The sequence below is a fragment of the Stegodyphus dumicola genome, chromosome 12 (assembly GCF_044657685.1).
Source record: "Stegodyphus dumicola isolate Sdum_Otavi_A_Nest chromosome 12, ASM4465768v1".
Lineage (NCBI taxonomy): Eukaryota > Metazoa > Arthropoda > Arachnida > Araneae > Eresidae > Stegodyphus > Stegodyphus dumicola.
Window position 1 is genome coordinate 1,545,142 of NC_140779.1, and position 27,204 is coordinate 1,572,345.

General features: G+C 32.4%; 1 protein-coding gene across 2 annotated transcripts in view; it reads left to right on the forward strand.

The window, feature by feature from the left end:
- Window positions 1-27,204, forward strand: part of Mccc2 (methylcrotonyl-CoA carboxylase subunit 2) — a 100,037-nt gene that overhangs the window by 24,549 nt on the left and 48,284 nt on the right. For both annotated transcript variants that reach the window (XM_035358029.2, XM_085827444.1), the window contains 2 exons: window positions 3,016-3,143; window positions 15,405-15,517. In XM_035358029.2, the coding sequence (XP_035213920.2) occupies window positions 3,016-3,143; window positions 15,405-15,517 (241 nt within the window). The remainder of the gene's footprint in view (window positions 1-3,015; window positions 3,144-15,404; window positions 15,518-27,204) is intronic.

The following is a 27,204-nucleotide window of genomic DNA, read 5'->3' on the forward strand; positions in this document are numbered from 1 at the left end:
TTGCTCAAATGTTTCGATTTTTAATCCCTTGAGCCACCCATCTAAAAATGTTTTAATTTCGTGATAAAAATCGTACCACGTAGAATCCAGTTTTTTTTGAGTCTTAACAAAAAGTTTCCGGAACTTCTCGGCACTTAACTTAAATCTTTTAAGTAGTAATTCTTTAATATGTTGGTAATCTCTAGCCTGTTCTTCAGGTTCCCTAGCAATTATATTATTTACCTCAACCGGAAGGACACCAATGAGATATGACACCCATTGATCCGTGGGCAATTTTAAAACTTTAGCTTGCCTCTCAAAAAGTTCTAAGAATAAACTGATATCATCAGTTTTTAAATTAAACTTGGGCATAAGTTTCTGAAAATTCTGATTAAATACCGTTTCACCTCCAGGTTTAGCAGATTCAGTGTTCTGTTTTGCTTTAAGGCATTCTAGTTCTAACTGTTGCTTTTCAATTTCTTTATTTTGTTGTATTATCTGAAATTCCCTCTCCCTAGCTTCCTGTTCTAACTGTAATTCTTTCGCTCTTGTTTGTTTCTCTAAGGTTTCCTTTTCTATCCTATCAGTCATAATACTTTCTAACAAATTTTTAACAAATTCTTCCTCATAATTTTTACTATTCGTTATTAATTATTTTAAATCTATCACTTTCATATCTTCTAAAGCTATTTCCCCAAGTTCTGAAGCGACAAGGAATAGATCCCTTTTCTTAGCTTTTCCCAAAAATGCCATTTTCACAAAAGTAATTGTTCAAAACAAATAAGAACTCAAATAGTTATTCACAAATAATACACATAAAAATATATCAGAGATATAAAAAAACACTTTCTTCTTATTTACAAAATTAGGCAAATAAAAATAAAAGGTTAATAAAAGCATTAATCACTGTGGATTTATTTCCATTCAAACATAAAACAAATAAACAACCTTACTGAATACTTCGTATAAAAAAAATAACAAATTCTTTTCATTTAGTACAGCCAGACAGAAAAAAAAACCAGAGTGTCGCCAATAAATATAAACACCTTTAATTAACTTCGTTTTCATGACAGCTACTTCCGCTGGCAACCATATGGCCAACGCAATTACTACATAAATTCGATAGGCGCAGGTTTAAATCAGAACACTATTAGAACATTTCTTTACTGCTCAAAGCTTTAAAATGTAAAATGTAATGATAAAAATTTAACATTCTACTTATCAGAAAAAACACATCATATTAAAATACAGCACTGGTGTGCTTTCATGAGAAAACCAAAGTATCAAGTTTTTAATATATTCAACTACTTATTTCTTACACAAGAATTTAACATAAATTTTCTTCTAATGACTTAGAAATGAAAATTGCAATATTGCACTGATGTGCTTTCACATATACACAAAATAAACAGTTCAGATTCTATTGCACCAGTTTATAACGAAACATTAAACATAAATACACTGATGTGCTGTTTATTTACGGGAATGGATTTTTCCCATTATCATACAAAAGAAAAATATCTCGTTAGATATATAAACGCAATACTTTGATTGTTTTCAAAAACTCTTATGCACTGACGTGCTATAAAATGCACTGATGTGCTACGTGTTAATGGGAAAATGTTTTCCCGAATGTACCACAAAAGGAAAATATCTTGTTAGATATATAAACCAAACACATTGCTTAAACTCGTATGCACTGATGTGCTACTTCTGCTTTGGGAATTGATTTCCCGAATAAGTAATAAATAACTACATTATACACTTCAGGCCTGGAAATGAATATTGTGGAGAACACATACCTGGTTTCTTGTCACACAAATCTCGGTGAAACCTCCAATTTTTTTATTTCTTTTGTCTGTGACGTCGTGGATGCTTCAGTATCAACACTGGTAGTGGTGATCCATCACTTTTATTCACACAACGTAACACAGATACAACATTTAATTAATACATTTAGAAAAACTTGAGTACATATCCGAGTTGGTGACACGATCAGAGACGTTAACGAAGATAGCACTCGTCATCACTGGACAAATTTAGTCTCCACACCTCAGCTCGCTGGCGGAGCTTTTTCAACACTCTTCTCTGACAGGCGTCTCACAGAAATCTCATCTCTTTACGCATGCGTAATTCTCAGTTAAGTCGTTGCCATTCACAGTTCTTTAAATAAGGTGTTAAAATGAATTATAGTACTCGTACTGTGAGGAGTTTGCTAACGACGTTCTCTCTAGTCAAGAGCATCATAGGTCTTTCTAGTAGAGTTCAGGAGCGTTCTTTACAGCAGCTTGTAGACTAAAGTATTATGAAATTTATGTACTCAGTAATTTTAGCCTTTGTTGAATGAGTGGCTTTATAATTCATTGTTGAACAGAATAAAACAGTGTCTTCTGGTTTTAGTTATTTTATTATTTTTACCTGTAAAAATTGTTAAAACCCGTGAGAGAGATTCAAAGTTTTTTTTTTTTTTCATCTGGCTTGTGTATTTAGATTTCTGTAAACTACTAAAATGCAAAAACTGGTACTAGAATGAGATCTTTTTAGTGCTTGTCACTAAATGACTAGAAAGAATGTGCAAAAGTAATAGTAATAGATATAGTTACTGTTAACTGAGAATTAAGTTATTGTGAATTATACTAAGATGAAGGAGCGAAATCATAAATGCCAAAATAACAACTTCTCTATTATTTTGAAGATGAAAAAAGAAGTAAAAGAAAAGATCAGTAAATTAAAGGAAGATGTCGGAGACATAGTGCAAAGAAGATATTGATTATCCAAAAAAAAAGGGGGAGGGGAGTGAAGACTGTGGAACATAAGATGAAAGGTTATTGTATATTATGCAGTTGTCTTTTATTTACTTTATAATGATATTTGATAAGACTATTATCTTCATAATTTTTTATATAATTTTTGTCTTAATATTTTGTGTTTGAGTCTTTTTTTTTTTTTTTTTTTTTTTGAAGTGATTCTAAGTATATGGTTGAGTTCTCTTGTGTAAATTGTATTATGTTTAAAAGAATTACTATCTGATTTCAGTGTGAAATGTATGGTGATTGCCAATGATGCAACTGTAAAAGGAGGAACTTACTATCCTGTGACTGTTAAAAAACATTTAAGGGCCCAAGAAATTGCTCAAGAAAATAAACTTCCTTGTATTTATCTGGGTAAGAAAACTGTGCCAGTATAATTTTTTTTCAAAGAAATTTTGATTTAATAAGGTGCTTGTCATTTCTGTTTCTCTTCAAAATCAGACAATATTTAAATCTGGTCATCTACATGAAAGAAATAATTTTAGCGGTAAAAGTTTTACTACTTTAAAATTTGAAATTACTTATTATCTCTTTATTATGTGATATGACTGCATATTAATTAAATGTTAAAGTGACTATATAACTAATAAATTTAAGACATTGCTGTGAATAATAGGAATCATTGCAGTGTGTTTTGGATGTAAAACTGGGAAGGTTAAAAATTTTTCCTGAGAAAGAAAATATGGTGCTTATGTATTATCCCATCAACTGTGAAAACTGACTACCATGGAAGTTGGTGGAAATTTGTGCCAGTGTTCCTACAGAATTTTGAAGGAATTAACATTTGTTTATTTAATAAACAATCAGTTGTTTAATAAACAACAGACTCACTTCATTTTTGTGTTTTGCAATGTTTCTAATAGATGTCTCTAGTAATCCAGGAGAGATTGAATCGTAAAATCAATTCAAGGATAGGTTTTACCACTTTTCATTAGGGGGAGAAATTCAACAATTTCGTTTGCACATGCTCAGTGTATTAGGCTTTGCGAATAGTATTACTTCCCAATTTTGTCATGAAATAAAAGAACGATGGGTGACAGTGAAAAGCTCATAACAAAATATAATTCTGATATTGGATCAGATAGCAAATCTGAATTTTCTATAAATGATTAGGGCAGTCCTGAAAGTTCTTTATCTGAATTCTGCAGTAATGATGAGGAAACGGAAAGTTCAGATGATCTTATTTAGGCATGGAACTTAAGAAATGGATACTAGTAATCCTCTTCCACCACCGCCACAATTTCTTTCACATTTGTCGCCTGTTAAATGTTCTTTCCAGTTGTACAGTTTCGTGAGAAAAAAGCCAGCTTTAAGTAAAAATGCCTTAATTTCAGCATAATTAAAAATTATCTTGAATTAATAAATGCAATATTTGTAACAGTTTTGACTGCTGATTTAAATTCATATAATCAATTAGAATGCAAAATTGTTTATAAAAAATATGCTTATTTTTGGTCACAATATGAGAGGAAAATGAAACTGTTAAGTGGTAGGATTCCATAACTTTGAAATTAATCCACTGCTTGATGTTTTATTGAAGGTAGGTTCCAAATTTAATCTTTTTATAATACAAGAAAAATTACAGCTTTAACAGTTAATTTATAGCTTTTCTCTAAAAACAAAAAATTATGATGTGTACACCACATGACTTTCTTGTACAGAATATTGAACTATATACACTTTTGCTGCAATTCATTTAAACTTATTTCTTCAGATTTCATTAGAGGTATATTTCTCATTCAAATAATTCTCAGTTCACGGCAAAGCAAAAATACATAAAATATCTTCATAAAAATTGAAAAATAAAGGGGAAAAAATAAAACACCAAGTACAGTTAAAATAATTAAAAAACCATTTTTACAGCTAAAATTGGAGTTTCTATGCAAAAACAAGCAATTCGGCCAGCAGGCAACAAAGCAGACTTTTCGGTGCACAAAAATGAGTTTAATTTTGGTTCCATTTGGCAAAAAGACTGTGAAGGTGCAGAAGCTGATTTAATTCACTATTCTGCTAAGTTTCAAATGTAAATAAATATGGTAAACAAAAATTGTTGATAATTCTACAATTATTGCCTGCAGATTAACTAAAGGCATAAAAACTTAACCGGAAGATAAGAAAACATAATTCAATCATTTTTAAAGGAAAAAATGCGTAATTTACCAACATATAAAAATTAAAAAAAAAAAAAAAAAAAAAGTTAGCTCACTGAGCATTGGGAGGTTTATATAACAGCATATTTAATTACATTTAAAGTATATTTACATTTTTACAAATAAGTTAACATAAACTGAATTAACTTTTGTGATACACTTTTATTTACGTCTTTATCGTTGTCATTCTTTCACTGTGTCTAGAATCTAACTCATTTCACTGCCAACTGACAAGCAAAAAACATTAAAAGAATTATACAATGAGCAATCTGTCCACCATCTGGTGTTCAACATTGGCCCTACATAAATCCTAGATAAACGTAATTAAAAGTAAATTAAAAAGCCTATGACTTGTGCTAAAGCTGCCAAATAATAAACTGATAATTCATAATAATTTATAAGAAAACTTTCCATATACCATCTTGCAAGGAACAGAAATTCAATTTAAAATCCTGAATTAGGAATACAAAAAGCTTTTTTTTTTAGTCAGTATTTTAATTTGTATTTGAAATTAGTATTTTCTAGACCTCCTTTGCTTTAAAAACGTAAAAATATGCAAAGAAAATTTTTAATTGCAAAAATACCAAAATCAAAAGTAAAAATTTTAAGTATAGAAAAAGTAGCCTTTGTCATTGATTGTAGAGTAATCGACTTAGCAAGGAGAATAAACTAATCTACCATCAATTAACAATAACTAAATTAAGAGAGAGTGTTTTGTCTTACTTCAAAGTAAGCATCAAGTTTTTTGCAATATCAAAATCTTAAGTCACAAAATAATACTCAATCAAAATAAAAACATTAGTTCATTTAAGCCATAAGAATTCTGTTAAACAAAATAAATAGAAAATAATCTTTAAAATTAAAGTTGCTCACTAAGAATACAACTAAATGGGATGCTCACTTTAGAAGATATATTCCCGACACTCTCATTTTCAATTTCTAATACAAAAGTAAAAAGAAAAGTATTAGAATATGGAGATTTCCTGTTATGTTTTACCACCAATCCTCGAATTCCATATCACAGATTATGTTCTTACTGCATTAATATAAATATTAACAAGACATAGTGCACAATAAAAATTAAGCTTTATTTAGGAACATCGCGCATACTCCCCGACAGCCTGCCTGTTTCGCTCTGCTCGCTACTCGTAAAAAAACTTCTCCTCTAGGGTTGCCACACTTATCGGAGGGCGCAAGGCGTGCTCCTTATCACCATCACCACAGAGTTTCCCCCCAGTTCCTTTAATGGCTATTCAAAGGAACGACATAGGTTATGAAATTATCTCAGAGTATCCGTGCTGTCGGGTATTTTTTTTTATGATTACAAAATTAGAATATAAAATTAGAAAAGATTAAAATGCAATTCAATATATAACAAGGTATTGACACATATAATAAACATGAAATAACAAGAAATATGTTAAGATATGAATTTAAAAAAAATATTTTAAATTGTTATGTAAGAAGCAAGTTTCTTAGGGAAGTGAACATGTCTTCCCGATCTGGTGACAGTTTGTGTATTAGAGAGTTCGTTTGCAGATTTATTCTGCTGAACTGCCTTTAAGTCTTTATTTGTTTTCAGTTCAGGCAAATTAGAGTCCGAAAGCAAATAGGCTGGTTTCACACGGTCTATAGACACAGTAGATTTTAGACCATTAATATCAATTGTGAAAGTTTTGTTCGTTCTAGAAAGAACTTTATGCGGACCTGTATATGGTTGGCACAGAGGTGGCTTTACTCGATCGACACGTAAGTATACATGCGTACACGATTTTAAGGTAGCACTTACGTAACATTTTTCTTGGCAATGTGCAGATGTTGCTATTGGATTCAATTGTTGCATTCTATGCCGAAGATTCGTGATAAATTGTGTGTCATACGGAGATATCTTAGATGACGTTATCATATCACTAGGCAGCTTGAGAGTTGTGCCGTACACCAGTTCAGCACAAGATGATTGTAGATCTTCCTTTACGGCTGTCCGAATACCAAGCATAACAACTGGTAGTGTTTCAGTCCAGTTATTGGTCTCGTGAGCCTTGAGAGAAGATTTTAAATGTCGATAAAATCGTTCAACAATGCCGTTGGACATTGGATGATAGGCTGTTGTTGTGATTCTGTTTGTACCCAAAATGCGCGTAAATTCTGCAAAAAGTGCGGATCTCATTTGAGAACCTTGGTCTGTTGTTATGATCGATGGGCAGCCAAAACGAGATATCCAACAGTTGAAGATGGCTCTGCAAATGGTTTCCGTTTTCATATCTGGGATGGGAATGGCTTCAGGCCATCTGGAGAATCTATCTATTAGAGTCAAAAGGTACACGTCTCTTCTGATGGAGGTAACGGTCCGACGATATCCATATGGATTTCTGAAAAACGTGCATCAGGAAGAGAGAATGTGCCCAGTGGTGCTTTAGTATGCCTAGTAATTTTCGATTTTTGGCAAGATTCACAGGATTTCACCAAATTTTTGATATGATGTTTCATATCCGGCCATACATAACGAAAACAAATAAGTTTCGTAGTAGCTGCAATTCCTGGATGTGACAGATTATGCAGATGATTAAAGATGAGTCTGCGAAAGGAATTCGGAACAAATGGACGAGGAATGTCTGTTGATATGTCACAAAGAATATTACCATCAGAATATTGGCACGGTTTAAATTCCAGTTTCAAAGATGATGTGTTGTTTTTGAGAAGGTCTTGTACCTCCGGATCATGCCGTTGAGCTTCTGAAAATTTTTTAAAATCCAAAAATGGAGATTTTGTTATGGAATCAATTTCGATTCTTGAAAGAGTGTCAGCAACGACGTTTTTTGAACCTTGCACATGCCTAATATCAGTAGAGTACTGAGAAATAAAATCTAAATGGCGCAATTGTCGAGGTGAACATTTATGAGGGTTCTGTTTAAAAGCGTATATTTACGGTTTTTGATCCGTATAAATTATAAAATTTCTGCCCTCTAACATGTGTCGGAATTTCTTAATTGCAGAATAAATTGAAAATAATTCCCTATCGTACGCGGACCATTTCTGTTCACTTTTATTGAGTTTCATAGAGAAAAATGCTATAGGTTCCCATGTTTGTTGAGACAACTGCATAAGTGTGCCGCCTATTGCGACGTCTGAGGCATCTACCCAGATGCTTAGCTGGGCTCCGGGAATAGGGTGTCTCAAAAGGGTAGCCTGAGCAATGGCATTTTTGGCAGCAATAAAGGCTTGTTCAGCATTCTCGTTCCAATTTAATTGTGGGGATGAATCCTGAACACGAGAACGAGACTTCTTTTTATTAATATAGCCTTCTAACAATTTTATTAAAGGAGAAAGAATATGTGCTGCTTTAGGTATGAAACATCTGTAAAAGTTAAACATGCCTAAAAATCGGCAAAGCTGAGTGAGAGTGGTAGGTTGAGGAAAATCTAAAATACATTTGACTTTGTCAGGAAGAGGTTCAATTCCGTTTTCACTAAGGTGAAAACCTAAGAAATCAATAAACGTTTGACCAAAGGTGCATTTTGAAACATTTATGCAAAGTCCATATTCCTGAAGTTTGGAAAATAAAGCTTTCAAATGCCTGCAATGTTCCTCAGAATCTTTAGAGGCTATGAGCAAGTCATCGACAAAAGCGTAAACACCTTCTAAATCCCGCGTGACTTCATCTATAAAGCGTTGAAAAGTCGCGGATGCATTGCATAAGCCGAATTGCATACGGGTACTTTCGAATAAACCGAATGGTGTGCATATGGCGGTTTTGTGGATGTCGGCTGGGTTAATTGGTATTTGATGGTATGCCTTAATCAGGTCGACATGACTAAAAATTTTAGTACCATGCAATGCAGCAGTAAAATCGGCTAAGCATGGAATAGGGTCTTTTATTGTTTGAGCGTTCAATGCTCGATAATCTCCTACAGGTCTCCATTCCAGACTGCCCTTTTTTGGAACCATGTGAAGTGGGGATGCATAATTGCTGCTCGAAGGTCTCAAATGCCCCAATTGCATCATAGTTTGAAATTCTTGTTTTGCTATTTTAAAGCGATCTGGAGCCAACCGACAAGTTTTTGCAACCACAGGTGGACCTTTAGTTATGATATAATGAACGGTGTTATGTTTAACAGGTTGGTTAGGATCTGGTAATCTAGTAACTGAAGGAAATTCTTTTAAAATTTTGTGATATGGTGTATCACTAAATACAGTTTTTACTGAATAAATGCTTGCATTTTTCACGCAACCGACGGTTTTAAAATGCGTTTTTAAATCTTTGAGACATTTGTTTCTGAGATCAGGCACTAATTCAAAGAAATGGAGAAAATCTGCTCCAAGAATGGGTGTACTAACATTTGCTATAAGAAAAGTCCATGTAAACTGTCGTCTTAATTTGAAATCCAAAGAAAGTGTTTTTTGACCATAAACATGAATAGTAGAAGAATTAGCAGCGAAAAGTGTTTGTTGGGACGAATTCTGTTTTTGAGAATTATTTGCTGGAAGTAAGGACACGTCAGAGCCGGTATCGACCAAGAATGAAAGGTTTGTTCTACGGTCACGAATGAACAGGTGACGTGAAACTTGAGGCAAAGAATAAGTCGCCTCTATTCTTTGCTGGTTTCGTTTCCCTGCCATGAACAAGGTTTTGTACATTTGTCATCTATACACTTTTTCCCAAAACGTCTATGATACCAGCAAACAGAATAATCTCTCCTTTTGGAATTGCTTCTTTCCTTATTGCGATCTCCGCGATTTGGCGAGCGACCACGAGAAAGAGAAATGCGATCAATACGTTTGTTTAATTTTTCTATTTGTTTAAATAATTTATCCTCAAGAGACTGATCGACTGTGCGAGAAACGGCACAAGTCCCTGGGGTTGGATTTACTTCTAAAATTCTGTCGGCAATTTCTGCAGCTTTATCTACAGTTAAATTGGAAACCGCTGCCAAAATAGACTGAACAGTCGAAGGCAAACGTTGAAGGAATAATTCTAACATTAAGTTATCAGGAACATTTAAAGATTCTGCTCGACGCTTCATATTTCTAAGCAAATCGGAAGGTTTTCGAGAACCTAATTCTTCTCCAGATAATAATTGGCGAATTTCTTGCTGAGAAGATTCTCCTGAACGATTTATTAACTCAGTTTTGAGCTTTGTATATGGATCAATAGGGTCTGGTTTCATAAGTAAATCCCGTACTATTGATGCAATATCTGGAGGAAGATGAGAAACTATATAATTATATTTAGTAATGGATTCTGTGATAGGTTTGGGGGTGCAAGAGCAAAGGTACTTTCACACATAATAAACCATAAAGATGGGTCTGATCGGTTATAAACCGGAATTTGGACGGCATGAACATCAGACATTGTGCAAGGTTTTTAAGCCAAAATAAAAGCAAAAATTTAACTATAGAAAATGAAATTAAATGATAAGTTATAAACAGAATTATAAAATGATCTATAATTACTACTCATCTGTGATTCGGAGGACGAAAACCGATGTAATCCATTACTTCTGGTTTGGAGATCTTGAGTGATGGCTTGTAGTCAAAACCGAAAGTGCTTGAGAACTGTTCATACGATTTAACACAGTCCGGGTTACCATTATGGAGATTTCCTGTTATGTTTTACCACCAATCCTCGAATTCCATATCACAGATTATGTTCTTACTGCATTAATATAAATATTAACAAGACATAGTGCACAATAAAAATTAAGCTTTATTTAGGAACATCGCGCATACTCCCCGACAGCCTGCCTGTTTCGCTCTGCTCGCTACTCGTAAAAAAACTTCTCCTCTAGGGTTGCCACACTTATCGGAGGGTGCAAGGCGCGCTCCTTATCGCCATCACCACAAGAACATTAAAAAGTAATTCAAAATCTTAAGACAAAATGATATAATCCTTACAATTTAAGTTTAAAACTAGGTGTTAATTAGAAATTTAAATATCAAACTAGGAAATTAAAATTAACTAACTTGCCTGCAAAATTTTTGAACCAAATGGCTGGAAATGCAAGTATGTAAAAGAAATATAAAAGGATTGTTGGAAAGTGTATTTCTCTATTTAAGAAAGTTTAGCCTTAAATTGGCAAGAAAACTGGTAAGTTTCTTGGAGATGTAGAGAGTACATTGTTAGTAATAATCTTTATTAATAGTTTTAGTTTAATCTTCTTAAGATTTTGAATTATTAAGAGTTCCTAGATCATAGATAAACATAATAAATACATATATCCTAGATAAACGTAATTAAACGTTTAAGTATGGAATGTAAAATTTAAGTGATGTAGTGTAAATTTAAGTGATGGAATGTAAAAGTATTAAGTATTAAATATTAAATGATGGAATGCAAGTATTAAGTAATGGAATGTAAGTATTAAGTGAGTGGAGTGAGTAAGTGAAAGAAGTGCAAGTTATTAAGTGATGGAATGTAAAAGAGTTGTTGTTAAAGTGTAGTTCTCTATTTCAGAAAGTTTAGCCTTAAATTGGTGAGAAAACTGGTAAGTTTCTTGGAGATAATACACAGAGAGTAGGCTGTTAATAATAATCTTCTTAGGATTATTATTGAGAGTTTATTTTAATCTTGTTAAGATTTGAATTACTTTTTAATGTTCAAAATGTATACTTTTGTTTTTACTCTTGTATTTGAGTTTGAAAATGAGTGCCGGGGATGTATCTTCTAAGGTGAGCATCTCGTTTAGTTGTATTCTTAGTGAACAACTTTAATTTTAAAGGTTATTTGCTATTTATTTTTTGTTTAACAGGATTCTTTTGGCTTAAATTAAATAATGTCTTTATTTTGATTGAGTAATATTTTGTGACGTAAGATTTGGATGTAGCAAAAAATTTGATGCTTACTTTAAAATAAGACGAAACGCTCTCTCTTAATTTAGTTATTGTTAATTGATGGTAGGTAGATTGCAGTTCAGGATTTACGTATAAGCTACATAAGCTATAACTTTATGCCCCCCACCTTCTTGGGAGCCCCCCAAAATTAAAATATTGTATAAATATAGTATAACAGATCTATAAAGGGCCCCCATATCTTAAATAGCTTAGGGCCTTATCAAGTCTAAATCTGGCTCTGGCTGATTAGTTTATTCCCCTTAATAAGTCGATTAACCCTCTGATAACTTAAATAACCTCTGATTACTTTATTCCCCTTAATAAGTCGATTAACCCCTCTGACTGCTCAATTTGTAAACCAAAATCACTTCAAAAATTTTTTAATTTTTTTTTCATATTTTAAATCTATATATATTGGAGAATTGAAAAATGCATTTTTCCTTTCTAGAAAATATTTTCTTATATAGATTTTTATCATGAGAAACTAAGTTGTCAGAGAAACTAATTTCAGATGTTATCACCAAAAAAATTTTTTTTACATAAATTTCAGTTGAATTACAGTTTTCTATTTATTGCATAATATAAAAAAAGTAAAATATATAAAATTTAAGAAAATATAAAGCACTGAGGAAAAAATATCTTAGAAATGCAGTTTAGTATGATAGAGTTCAAAACAGGATTCAAGGCAAAGTCCAACTTCACAGTCTTTGCACCAGATTCAATAAATCTAACTAATAATCAATCTAATTATTAATAATTCAATAATGTAATTAAATAATCAAGATAATCGCTGAATATTTTCTAGCAGTCATTTCTGTAAGAAAAAAGTGCAAAAAGTGGAGTTTAAGCGGTAATACTGCGTGTCTTCAAATGCCGCAGTTTAGTGGACAACTAACGATATTTGTTGGCCAAAACGTAAAATAAACGTCCAATACTCTATATAATTTATTTCAGTGGTTAAACTGGGAAGAAAAGGGATGTGCTATTCAATAAAGAAGGAAAAACACATGCCCGCGGAAATTGCTGGATGAGCAGATTTTGCTACATTTGAGTGTCCTGTGGAAATTGCAGGATGAGCAGCCAGAGGGTTAATCTGTGATCAATGACAGTGGCTACTTTTTCTATACTTTACTTTTGATTTTGGTATTTTTGCAATTAAAAATTTTCTTTGCAAATTTTTATGTTTTTAAAGCAAAGGAGGTCTAGAAAATTCTAATTTCAAATACTAATTAAGATACTGACTAAAAAATGTTTTTGTTATCTTAGTTCACAGTTTTAAATTGAATTTCTATTCTTTGGGGATGGTATATGGAAAGTTTTCTTTTTATAAATTATTATGAATTATTAGTTTGTATATATATTTATTTATGTACTTTGGTGCAGCCAATTACCACCAAAAATGGAGTTCCACAACTACATATTATAGCAGTCCTATATACAAAATTTCAATGTTCTGAGGCTACTAGTTTTTGAGTTATGCGAGATAAATACATACATATGTACGCACGTAATTAAGTACGTACAGACACCATGGAAAAATCTCTTCTGAATCCGTTTTAAATCAGTTTTATAATTCATTTGGTGAATTAATTTTTAATTCATTGATGACATAGAGATGTCATGCAAAAACATTGTTAAATTGCATTAGATAGCGGTGAAAATGGATATTTTAAACTGGAATTTTTCATGATTATAAAACTTACTTTACTTCGTACAAGGAAGTAAAAATAATAATTGTTCCTGGCTGTTACTGTTTCATCAGCCGTATTCAGCTGACCATATCGTGTCCATTAATATGCACTTTTTTAAGTTAGGTAGAATATCATAACTTTGAAAATGATCTACTACTGTTTAGTATTTTGTAAAAGGCAAATCCCAAAATTTTAATCCCTTCTTTTTTCATGCAAGAAAAAATATTAATATATATCTTTGTTCATAAAAACAAAATGAGGTTTATTGTGACTCAGTTGGGCTACATGAAACAAAAATGTAGATGTTATCATTGTGTTGCCATTTCATACTTATCCATAATTTGTGCTAAATAATGCTACTTGGGAACAGTTTTACGGTCGATGAGATAATGCACAAGTACCAAAAATACTGAATTAAATAGATACAGTGCTGTAAATTTATGCTTTGAATGGTATATAAATGGTACTTTACTTTTTAAGATATTAGTTATGTTTTCATATGATATAATTTGAACATATTTCTTAAGTCAGATGTAGGATACTAACAATAAAAAGTACTGAGCTTAAAGGATTAAAAATTATATATGTTGAATTAAATGGTAATAAATTAATAGTTGCCATATTTTTTACTCTACTGAACAGAATATTTGTTCTTCTATGTAATATTTCATCCAAATTTTGCAAAATAAGTTAGAAGGAAATAAATATAAATAAGAAAATGCAATTTTATATTCCTAAACATACATAATACAAGTTATCGATTTATTTGGCATGAAATTTCTCAAAATTAATAGCTGAAATTCTTCCAGGATCTTATCTGATAAAAATTTTAGTTAATTTTAAAATAAATGTTTGGATGTTTGGTATTTAATTTTAATTAATCTTCTTTGTATTAAGGTGATTATTTTAAATTATAATTGATAAAAGTATATTTTAGGGTACCCCTCGACGAAACTTGGTGATTTTTGGCAGTACATGGATACCGAGTTTGTGTAATTCTTTGACTTATTATTTTGGCTTGCATAACGGCAATTTTTGTGCCAAAAATCGATGCTACACAAAGCCCAAATAAAAAGACAAGGAATTGCACAAATTCGGTATCCATGTACACATTGACCTATTTTCACTTTAAAAAAAATCCCCGAATTGCACAAAAATGGCATTGTGCACTTTCTTGCCCCTTATACATAATCTCAATAAACTACATTTTAAACCAAACAATAAAATAACATAAAAAAAGAAAAACATGTTATACATTTACGCAAATATCCACTTACTCCTATTTAGAAGTTCCTTCGTCTTTAGTCTGTGGCATACAAAATTCCTTAACAGCATCCAAAAACTTCCTAAAATTATCTGAACTGGAATCCATATATAGGCATTGCCACATCTGAACCTTTCTTCCTACAAACCCATTAAAATCCATCTAAATGGTTTTTACGTTCGACTAGTTACATATCCTTCCTACATACAGGACACTTATAATGGCTACTAAGTAAACCTTCATTTACACACTAGTCAATTAACGCTCTTTTTACCTTTCGTTCCAAATTGTACAGAAACGTCAAATTAATCGTACTACAGTCAGCCATTCTACCGTCTAAACAATAAAACCAACACATACCACCAAAGCTCTTACAAAACATCTCATGATTCAAAATTTCCCAGAATCATGCACCTGATTATGTCACAATAGGGTTTCCATAACATTCAACTACTCAGGCTACCATAAATGAAAGAACAACTTGGCAATAAATGAAACAACAACTTGGTGATAAATGAAACAACAACTTCGCCATAATACAAGGGGTACCTTAAAGTCTACTATAACCTTATAATTAATTTATTAGCTAAAGATCATTGTTAATTTCAAAATAAATGTTTGACATTTGACTTAAACAAATCTTCTTTGTATTCTGATTATTACTTTTAATTTTCATATGAAGTTGATTCAGGAGGTGCAAATTTACCTCGTCAAGCTGATGTCTTTCCGGATATAACACATTTTGGTAGGATTTTTTATAATCAAGCTGTAATGTCTGCTCAAGGAATACCACAGGTAATGTTTCAAACTTTTTTAATAAGCTTCTTAATATTTTATAAGTTTTTAGAGGTAGAATTATAAACATTCACTATATTGCAGACTGTTATTATATAAGAAAGAACAGTTTTCATGTTTTAGGAGTTGAGATATTTTTTGAAATCATTAATGGTTGTTAATTCCATAGCTTTCAAATTAAATCTGTATTCTTCTACTGAAGCTCATAGATGTTTATGAGTGCATTTGAATTTAGATTTCACTTTAAAAATTCTGTTTTACTTCATGTTCTTGTTACTCATTTCTGCGCTTCACTATCACAAATGTATATCCAAAATGCTGAAAATAAATAATGCACAAATTCTATTATAATACATATAGTGAAACCTTTGTTCATGAACTCAATTCATTCCTGAAAATAGTTCATCATCCGAAATATTCATGAACTGAAACAATTTTCACTGAGGAATTAATGTAAAATGAACTAATGTGTTCCTGTATCTCAAGTAAGTGTGTAGAAAAGAGTGCTCTGAGTAGAGAGTAGAATGAGTCTATATCAAGCTCATGATGCAAAACCAATGGAGTTCATTAAATCTCATACATATGCAGTATATAATGCAGTAATAAACATGGAAAAAAAAGAGAATCTTGAATTAAATTTTATCATATCTCTATAAAAAATCGTTAAGCAGAAAATAGTGAAGAAGCCAAAGATGTAAAATGTTTTTGAAAGTGAAATCTGAGGTAGCTGTTGTCTGTCTGTTTTTTTTTTTTTTTTTTTTACTTTCTTTTAACGTTGTTTGCTTCTACTTAAGAATTGCTGAGCGTATGTATCATTAAAAATTTGTCCTCTGTAATTTGTTTCTTTGTAAATGTTTTAAAATATTCTTATAGCAGGACATGGCATTGTCACTGAAATTGTTTATGCCGTGTCTTACATTTATCAGGGAGATAATATTCTATGAATTTTTGCATCTTACTTTATTTTGCATAAATTTTGTGGATAAAATAATTAGGAACATCTTCTCTTTTATCTACTTCTTATAAAGGTGTGGTAAACCGGCGACAGATAGCGCTTTTGGCTCCATATAATGATTAGTACATTTGTAAGGCTATGTAGTACTTACTGCATTTTTTAACTCAAAACATATTTGTTACAATTACGAGAAGCTCTATTACAATAGCTGATAACATGGGAAACATAGAATAATTATTGTAACAAAGCATAGTCCTTGGTGTGTGAAGGTGCAGTTGCCCCTCGCTCCCTATTTTATGACTTCGCTGATTTTTTTGCGTTTTAGTCTATGTGTTATATGTTTGATCAGATAGCCTGGCTCAGTTAAAGTAGGTGGCCAGTGTAACTCTGATTCAAAATCTGGTTACGACCATTTGCAGTGCTGATAATGACCACGTGTTTCTGAGACTCCTTTGCCAATGCTTTATTTTTTTTCTTTTTTCCCCTTTCTAGTAATTTCATTCTCCTGATGAGGAAGGATCTTTAGCTGCCCTCGAAATTGATTGAGTGTTTTAATATATGTACGCTAAATACAAGGTTGTTATTGTGATTTTGATTGTCACATTGGCGTGTTTCTCTTCTATTCTTGTTCAAGAGCATTCTGGCATATTGTTCGGTTGGAAAAAATCTGCAGACTGATATAGCCACACCTCCTTAATTTTTCAGTAGTATTTTTCATCCTGTGATTCGTTATATCTGAAATGATATCAGAGGAAAAACAAGGACCATTTGTTTGTCAGCTCTCCTGTAATCTGAAGGTTTTGATGACAGACACAGTGCAGAACGCTAAAATCTGTTGACAGTTGTCGTGAAGTTATGTCTCATGTACTGTCAACTGGAAGAAATTATTGTGTCTGCTAAGTCAAAACAGGGACTTGCGGGAACCGCACACACAATTTCTCATCCCTGTGGGGTCTGCCACATACTCTCCCTCCAGTATCATCGTGATGGTACATAAAAAATCTGGGAAATGCATGATAGGCTGATGTGGGTTTCAAAGCATCAGAGTTGAGACTAAATTAATTTTTCCATGAATGGATAATTTTAACACTTTTGCACCATCTTTGAGAACTTTAAAGGGGCCGTCGTCGCTTGGTTATAGTGGCTATTGTACTGCATCGCATTGCACAAACACAGGTGAACACATTTTTAAATCTTTGTGAATAAAGACTGCTTTTGCTGTATGTGATCCAGTTGTTTTTGGTTTAAGCTGCTGCATGCAACTTCGAAGTTGTTCTATGTATTCAACAGGATCAGTTGCAACATTCGATGTGCTGAAAAAGTCACCCGGGAATTTAATGGTAGTTCCGTACACAATTTCAATGGGAGTGCTACCGATGGTATCTTTGAGAGCTGTCTCAACCCAGGTAGCACAGTTGGTAAAACTTCCGTCCATTTTTGGGTGACACATTAACCCATTTTATTCCACTGTCCTATTTATAGGACAGCTGAAAAATAGCATGTAGAAATCAGTATTTGCTTGGTGCGAATATTTTGCCAGCTGGAATATGTAGGGATATGTATTAGCATCTGCTAGTGTGAGTTATGTGTCTCGCCCCATCCTCCTACCTCTGGACATTTTGATTATTCATCGCATTAGTGGGCGTGTTTTGTATCATCTCTTTGTGGTAGCAGAATTCGTTTTCAGTTTACTTTGGACACTCAGATGGGTATATTGTATGTGAAAGTACTCTTTCCTTATCATCCTGGTGATTAATGAAAGCTTTATTGTTATTACCGTATATACCCGCGTTTAAGTCGAGATATTTTGGACAAAAAAAAGACTTTAAAGTGGGGGGGGGGGTCGACTTATACGCAGGGCCATAAAAAATTAAAAGAATCGGAAGTTCAAAAATTTCATTATATAATGCAGTTGTTTTCTTCCCGCACTCAAATTGGACGACTTATCAAATAAGTCACTTACTTGAAGTAATTTCATGACTTAAATTATGTGACGAACTAATCACAGAGTTTCATACTTTAACTATAGTAAGTTTCGATTAAACCAAAGAATTTTCGGCCCCCGAACAACCGATCAATATCGAGCAATAAAAAAAGTTTCGCCAACACGCCAAGAAAAGAGAAATGCAGATAGTTTTTACGTATGTATAAGGCTTTATAATAGTTATTGTTCATTCATGAAATACTTTTGTTAACAGGCGTACACATCAAAATTAAAAAAAAAATAGCCCACGCAATAACTGAACTTGTTTTGAATATTTCTTTTAACTTTTAAAAAGGGAAAATGCAGATAGATTTTACGTACGCGAATCTTTTCCGGAACAAATTCTAGAAGGTTACTATATACGATCAACTTCAAATTCTAGAAGGCAATATTAAAAAGCCCGATATTACATTAATTGCTCAGTGGGTTAAAGATGCTTGAAATAAAATACTCTCTGAAATGATTATAAAATCATTTAAAAAATGTTGTATTAGCAACGAACTAGACGGCACGGAAGATGATGCTGTTTTTGAAAGTGAAAATGACGACGAAGGCTCTAGTAGTGATTGTAACAGTACAGAGTTCGAGACTGAAAATATGTATGATGACGAGCCAATGATGACAGAAGAGTTCTATGAAATGTTTGGCGAATCTGACCATGAATCGGACGTTGAAGGATTTTGATTTTGTTTATTTACCTAGGTATTTTTTATCGTATATTTACTTTTTTTTCTCAGATGATTCTGAATAAATGTAGTACTTTATCGGTATCGAATTATACGCGGGTATATACGGTAGGTGAGTTTTAGCGCATTGTTTTTAACTGTCCTCTAAATAGGACAATGGGACGATAAGTACGAAATTGACGCGTTCTTTCCCTCTTTATAAATAAGAGAAAAAAATTCTAGTGTTTCACCCCTGCTGAGTTATGTCAGTGCAAAGGTTTCTGAAGTTAGAGGAAGAATTAGAACTATTCAATAGTTATTCAGATGAGAGTGAAGTTGAAATTGCTGTGTTACCACCAGATGCCAGTGAACTAACTGACGAAGATGAAGGGGATGAGAATGAAGTAAATACTGGTGAGATTATTCTAACCAATGTTCCTGGGTCTCTGGAGGTTATAACTGGAGATAGTTTCCAGCCTGAACTGTCCACAAGCTCTAGTATTTCCACAGCAAAGAGTAGAAAAAAAGCTAAAAGACACCAGTCATCTTGGATAAAGAATAAATCACCACAATATACAAAATGGAAAACACAGGATGAATCAATTGCAAGTGACTTGCTCAAGCAGATGGAAACTGCATTGAAAGATAAAACTCCATCAGAGCTTTCTGAACAGTTTTATTCCAGTGAAGTCTATGATTTCATTGTAAAAGAAACTGTGCGATATGCAACAGATGTAAAACACGAACACAATTTGACCACTGTCAACAAAATACGTGTTTTTATCAGAATTTTGCTTCTAACTGGTTATCATTCAAATACCTGCGAACGTGACTACTGGTCAGATGCTGAAGACCTTGGCATTACCCTGGTGAAAAATGCCATGTCACGAAACTGCTTCCGAAAGTTGGAATCTTATTTATACTTTGTGGACAACTGAACTGTCAGTCAGCATGCCCAGGATCGATCCTTCAAAGTAAAACCTTTGTTTGCCATACTCAATAATAATTTTATGAAATTTGGACACTTCTCTGCAAATCTAAGAATTGATAAAATGATCGTCATGTATTATGGTAGGAATAGTCTGAAACAGTTTATCCGAGGCAAGCCTATACGTTTTGGATATAAACTTTGGGCTCTCTGTGGGAGCGAGGGATATTGTTACAATTTTTCTCTCTATTGCTATAAAGAATCTGATGCGAGAAATGATACTCCTCTTGGTACTCGGTTTGTGATGAAACTAACACAGAATATTGTGAATCCTTCAATCTACACTTTATATTTTGATAACTTTTTTAATAATTTATCTTTTGAAAAGTCTTGATGAACAGAGTTTTCGAGCTACAGTAACCATATGAGAAAATCGGCTAAACCACGAGCTTCCTTTAGAAGAATCTAAGTCTATGCGGAAGAAAGAAAGAGGCACGTCTGATTTTGCATTTGACGAGAAATCTGAGATTTTCCTGGTGCGATGGAATGATAATAGTACTGTCACTGTTGCTACAAATTTCAGCACTTTAGAACCATTCTTTGATCTGAAGAGGCGAGTGAGAGGACAAAAAGATACTGTTAACATAAAGATGCCAAATTTGATTAATTCTACAACAAACATATGGGCGGTGTGGATCACCGACTGTTTTGCTGGACTTTATTCCATTAAATTTCGTGGAAAAAAGTGGTTCTGGCCACTTTTTATATGTTCACTGGATATGGCTATAGTAAACACCTGGATAAGACTCTGAACAAAAATGAAGCTCTAAACTTGAAGGAGTTCCGAAGAACTGTAACAACAGTTTATCTAAAAGAAACTGTGATAAGTTGAAATCTTATAAGTTGAAAAAGTTAAGCTGTGATAAGTTGAAAAGGTAAAGCTAGGATTTGGACTGTACCTTCTGATGCAAAAGGAGACATCCGTAAAGATAGTGTTGGTCATTTTTTACTAAAGCGAGAAAAACAGCGTCATTGTCAAAGAAAGGGCTGCAGAGGAAAACCAAAAAAAAAACATTGTGGCAAATGTGACAAAACACTTTGTCAAGTTTGCTTTGGTCCTTTCCACCAAGATTAGAGTGAAATTCATCTGAAAAGTGAACTATCTTGTAAATAAGAAAGTATTAGTCGAATAAAGTAAAATTTGTACACGGAAATCACTTTTCATCATTGAAGAAAACACTAAAAACATGTAAGTGCAAATTTTATCCCCTTTATCCCAGTGTCCTATTTAGAGGACGGGCCAGATTTCTTATATAAAATATAAAATATTGTCTAATTTTGTTATATTTAGTTTGTTTAGGTTTAATTAACCTTAGAAAATATCATTCTTTTCAAATTTGAACAAAATAAATAAATTGGGATAAAATGGGTTAATGTGGATTTGAATGGATGGTGAAATTCCTCAATTAAGTCATTGCTTTGATGAGCAGTTGTACATATTCATTGCATGTCTAGGAATTTAGTTAGAATTTTAAATAAGCAAGACTTGAATTGACATCCTTGTCAATGAATTAACAATAGTAGCTGGCACTCCAAAGCAGGCCTCCGCTACCGTTGTAGCTTGATTATCAATGGGTGGGATAGCTTCCGTCCATCTAGTAAACTGATCGATAGCTGTGTATAGGCAATATGTGAATCCATTGGAAGGTGGAAGTGGGCTGATGAGATTTATATGAATATGTTGAAATTGCATAGAAATTTCACTAAATGATTGTGAAAGGGTTGAAGTATGTTTGTGTATCTTAGATTTCTGGCATGAAATACACTGTCTTTCCCAGTTCGTGACATCTTTGTTGATATTTGGCCACACATGTCGACTACGAACTAATTTTGATGTTGTTCAAATGGCTGGACGGGCTAAATTATGTACACAATTAAAATACGATTTTCGAAATGCCTTGGGAATATAGGGTTTTGCTATGCCAGTAGATATATCACAGTATAATTTTATTTCTGAATTTGGAAGCTTAACCTTTTTCATTTGTAAAGAATTGTTAATGTTAATTATTTCTTTTAACACATCATCTCTTGATTGTGCTTGAGGAATTTCTTCGTAATCAATAGGACCAATAATTTTAATTTTATGAATGCGAGGTAATGTTATCAGTTTCTTTATTGTACTGAATATCAGTTATGAATTGAGAAATAAAGTCTAGTTGACGAGTTTGACGTGGGGAGCATTTTTCAAGTTTTTGTTTGAAAGCAAATATTAATGGTTTATGGTCGGTAAATCGTATAAATTTATGTCTCTTTAGCATGTATCTAAATTTGCGAATGGATGAACATATTGTTGATAATTCTATATCATAGGCATTGTATTTTGCCTCAGTAATTGTTTAGAATAAAATGCTAGATGTTTGAGTCCTTGTTTAGCAACTTTATTTAGAGATCCACCAACAGTGCAGTTTGATGCATCAACTTGAAAGAATTAGAGATGCATTTAGTACCTACGGTAAAAATTTAGTAAGCCTAAAAACTTCCTTACATCTTTCGCCTTATTATTATTATTTTTTTTAAGTTCAGGATTGCATCTACCCATTCAGGTAAAAGTTTAGTGTCATTCTTTATTATTAAATGGCCTAAGAATTCTATTTCTGGAAGCCCTAAAACATATTTTGAAGTATTTAACTTAAGTCCATATTTGTTAATGTAAAACTTTGGAAATATGTTGTTTATGAAGTGTTTCATTTTCTGAGAATACTAGAATGTCATCTAGGTATGTGTAACAAAAATCTAGTCTTCGTAACATTTCATCCATGAAATGCTGGAATGTTTGAGTATAATTTTTGAGTCCAAAATTCAAGTAAGGAAACTCAAAAAGACTCAAAGGTGTAATTACTGCTGTTTTAGGTATGTACTTTTCATAGATGATAAGCCCTTGCAATGTCTAATTTATAAAACACTGTTTTGCCATGAAGAGATTGAGCGAAATCTTGTATACGTGGAATAGGATATGAATCAAAAACTGTGATTGAATTAACTGCTCTGTAATCTCCAACTGGTAGCCTTTTTATGTACTATGTGTAGAGATGACAACCAGTTTCTTCTAGAAAGTTGATAAATTCCCTGTTCTATCATAAATTCAAACTCCATTTTTGTTTCCTGATAAACTTCGGGCCAGAGCTGTCTTGCTTTGGAGTGAACTGGTTGTCCTTTTGTTTCAATATAATGAACTGCATCATGTTTGATTGCTTTGCTATGAATAGAAGGATTAGTTAATTCTGGAAATTGTCTAAGAATTTGGTGATATGGAGAGCATTCTGAAATGATCTTAACATTCAGTTGAGTGCTGTGCTCTAATTTGCCACTATTAGCAAGAGTTTTTAATGTATGGACTTTTTTTTTTTTTTTTTTTTTGAAATCGAAATCTAAAATCTAACTAGAAATCTAAAATGTGTGAGAAAGTCGGTGCCTATTATTGGCTGTTATGAAATCTCATTTAAAAAATTGCCTGTGATCAAAAGTTAAAGTTAGTTGCTTGTATGTTTTAATTTTAGTATTATTTGAAGCTAATAGCTGTAGCGTAGTAGCAGTGATATTTTTTCCTTTTGGCATTGGAATGCAGGATAGGATATGTCAACCTGGGTCTACAAGAAACTTCATGTTTGTCATATATGTGTAATTTGTTGGAAAGTGTTAGCTGCTATTCCAGTATCCATGACTTGCTTTGGAATTTAGTTTTCCTCCTGAAACAAGCATGGAGGGATACATTTAGGAGCATCAGATTTAAACTTTTGGTGATAATAACTACAACAATGTTGGCATGATTTGTGTGCAAATTGTGTTGCCTACTTTTTGAATGATTGTAGCTATTGCGATATCTTGGATTTTTATTGTACTGTTTTTGAGACAGTTTTTCAACTTGCTTAATGAGATTCTCTATTTGTATAGTCATTAAGCTTAGTGCTGAACTTAAATCTGAATTTTGTTCAATATTTGATGCTGCGCAAATAGTTGTGCATGATTTGTGATTTCCCAAACCTTATCTGCTATCCGAAATAGACTAACTAAATCTGGATCCGAAGTGGATAAAATTGCTTGCATATTGCAAGGAAGTCTTTGTAGCCACAAATTTTTTAGAAAATTATCATGTATTTTGTTTGACTCTCATTTGTTTCGAAAGGAAGCTAGGTTTCTTGTCACATAATTATAATTCTGATAAGAGTTTATGGATTTGCTATAATGCTATAATGTTAATATGTTTTAAAAAATAAACTATCATATCTGTCATTTTGAGAAAATTACCGTTTATTATAGAAGGTATGGTTGATTTTTTGTGCTAAAATTAATCTTTCAAATATGAGTATTTAAAAGTAAATAATTTCCAAAAGTTGCCTTTTTTTTTTTTTTTTTTTTTTCAATTTTTACAGTATTTAAGGAAAAAATTCTGCAAAATTCCTAAAAATTCAAGTTCACCACAAAATTTTCTGATCTTACTTGCAAAGGACAAGTTTAATGATTTAGTAAAAGAAATTCAATTAATAACAATAACTCACTATTGCATAAAACTGCATTGTTCCAAAAAAGGAACATTGGCTTGTAATAATGCACAAAATCAGTGATATCACAGGTATATTTTTCTTTATTAGCTTTAAATATGTTCAGTGATCATATCTCGTAAACGTGCTCTTTTTTGAGAGGTATTAATGTGTCATTTATTTCTAAAGAAAGTGGGGAAGAGGATTGAAGGGGGTCTCATCTCACTCTCCAATGGGTGGTAGTAATTGGTTTCAGCTGCATTTTCCTGTTTTGAGCTCCAATAGCTGCTTGTTTCTTTTGTTATAAATGACCACGTGTGCTTCAAATCTCTCCCTTTTATGAATAGATTGAAAGTAATTTTTGTCAATTTGGATTTTTCCATTGAAACCTGAGTATTAATGAATCCATGGTTCATTCTGCTAAGATGTTCATACATGGAAAACCAATTCGCTTTCATTTCAAAGTTTGAATGCTCTGCCTAGTAAATGGTTATCCTTTTGCCATGTCTATCTACAGTGGAAAATGTTCAAAAAATGAAAATTTACCGCTTGGATCAAAAGTTGTCTCCAGACAATTATCTTTTATTGAGAATCCAGAGAAACACAAAAGTATTTTTCGATAACTTTTTTATGTTGCTCAGTCTGCTGACAGATTTATCTAACAAAGGCTTAAGGCAATCGGTACAGTAAGAGATTCCAGAACAGAACAATGTCCTCTTAAAACAGAAATAGAAATGTCCAAATTTCAGCATGGAAAATTTGATTACCATTGCGAGGGAGAAGTTTACATGTGCCGTTGGAACGATAGCTCTGTTGTAACTATTGCATCAAATTTTATTGTTCACAAACTTTTAAGAACAGCAAAAAGGTATGCCTGAGCTTTTTTAAAAAAAAAAAAAAAAAAAAAAGTTGATATTCCCCAACCTTACATTATAAAATTATGTAATGAAGTAATGAACGGAGTTATCGACCAAAAATTTCGTATCAAAAAATGATACTGGAGCTTATGCATGAACAGACTGAATATAATTGTGGCTGCTGGGTGGATCTCACACGCTGATTTACACACACACAGGCATTAAAAAAGAAAAAAAAAAGCGTATTAGAAATAACACAAGGAATTTTAGAAGAGAAGTTACTTTGAATTTGCTTCGAGCTAGAACTCACTTTATACCTGGACACTGTATGAAGAATAAAGATAGCGAAAGCAGCTTACCTTTTGTGCATTCAGTAGCGGCAGTTGTCTCTGAAACTTTATTGATGATGATATGAGGGATTTATCCATAAATAATACGATGCAGATTTAAACACAAATAACATATTTATTCTACTGCAACTAAAATAATATAAGTGATGGGATGCTTTACTGTTAATACAAGCACATACAGAAGCCTTATAATAACTATAGAACAAGAGGATCATGGGATAAATGAATATCACGTGATTAACATAGTTGACGTGTTTGACGTGCACGCATCTTGGCATTTCTATGGTTACCAGAAGTGAATTAGAAAAAACATTTTATTTATTTATTCTCAAATGCCTGATTAATTTACAACGCTGTCTATATCAGTCGATGTCTGCAAGAAAATCAGACACACATTAATAGTTTCATCATCACAAGGGCATAGTGTAGTGTGCCAAAAAACACTACAAACATGTATTCTGAATGCAAAAACAAGCTCCACATACACTGTTATGGACACTGAATGTCACAATGCCATGGACATTGAAAAACTGCTAAAAAGGATTACAAAAAATTAGTGTGTTAGATTGTTTTATATTTTTTGTGCTACTGGTTGAAATCCCACGTGCCTTCTAAAGGATAAAATATTTTACTTTTTATTGGTAAGTTATTTTACATTTTTAAAATTGCATTTATACATATTATGTATATTGTTAGTCAAGCTTGTGTAAGTGTAAAATTGATTTTATTGTTTCTTTATCCATTTTGCATTGCATTTCTTATAAAATATTCAATAATTACACACATTAATTTATGTAAATAAAAATTATGTAAATTTTTTTGATGAGTTTTACTTAAATTTTAGTAATTTCACATCAAATTGTTTAAAACAATTGTTTAGTAAAGAACAATTATGGCATGAAATTTTAAAAGCTTTGTCATACAACACTTTGTTTTGATGAAGCTAAAAAAAAAAGGAAACGTTACCTGCCAATGTTCCAAAAATGGAACATTCAGGAAATTATAGAGTTAAACTTTTTTACTGCAATTTTGTTTTTTGTTTTATAGTCTTTATGGGTGTATTCTACTGTGAATTTGATGAATTAGTTGTGCCTTTTATTCCTGGATCATAGTGTAGCATGTAAAAGGTTAAATCTGAGACATGTGGTAAAGTTGACGAGTCTAAATTTGCTACAGTATGCGAACATTTTGTGATATGGTTGGTAATTGTGGGCAGATCAAATTGTATCTCACATTTTCTTAGCCATAACATGATTTGTATGGTTACCATTGTAAGTAACTGGCGGCAGGTAGCTTTTCTGACTCCATATAATGATTAGTAGATTTATGAGGTTGCTTACCACAGGGTTGCCACTCAAACAGGAGAATGAAATTCCATAACTTTCCCAGGTGTATTTTAAGAAAATTTCA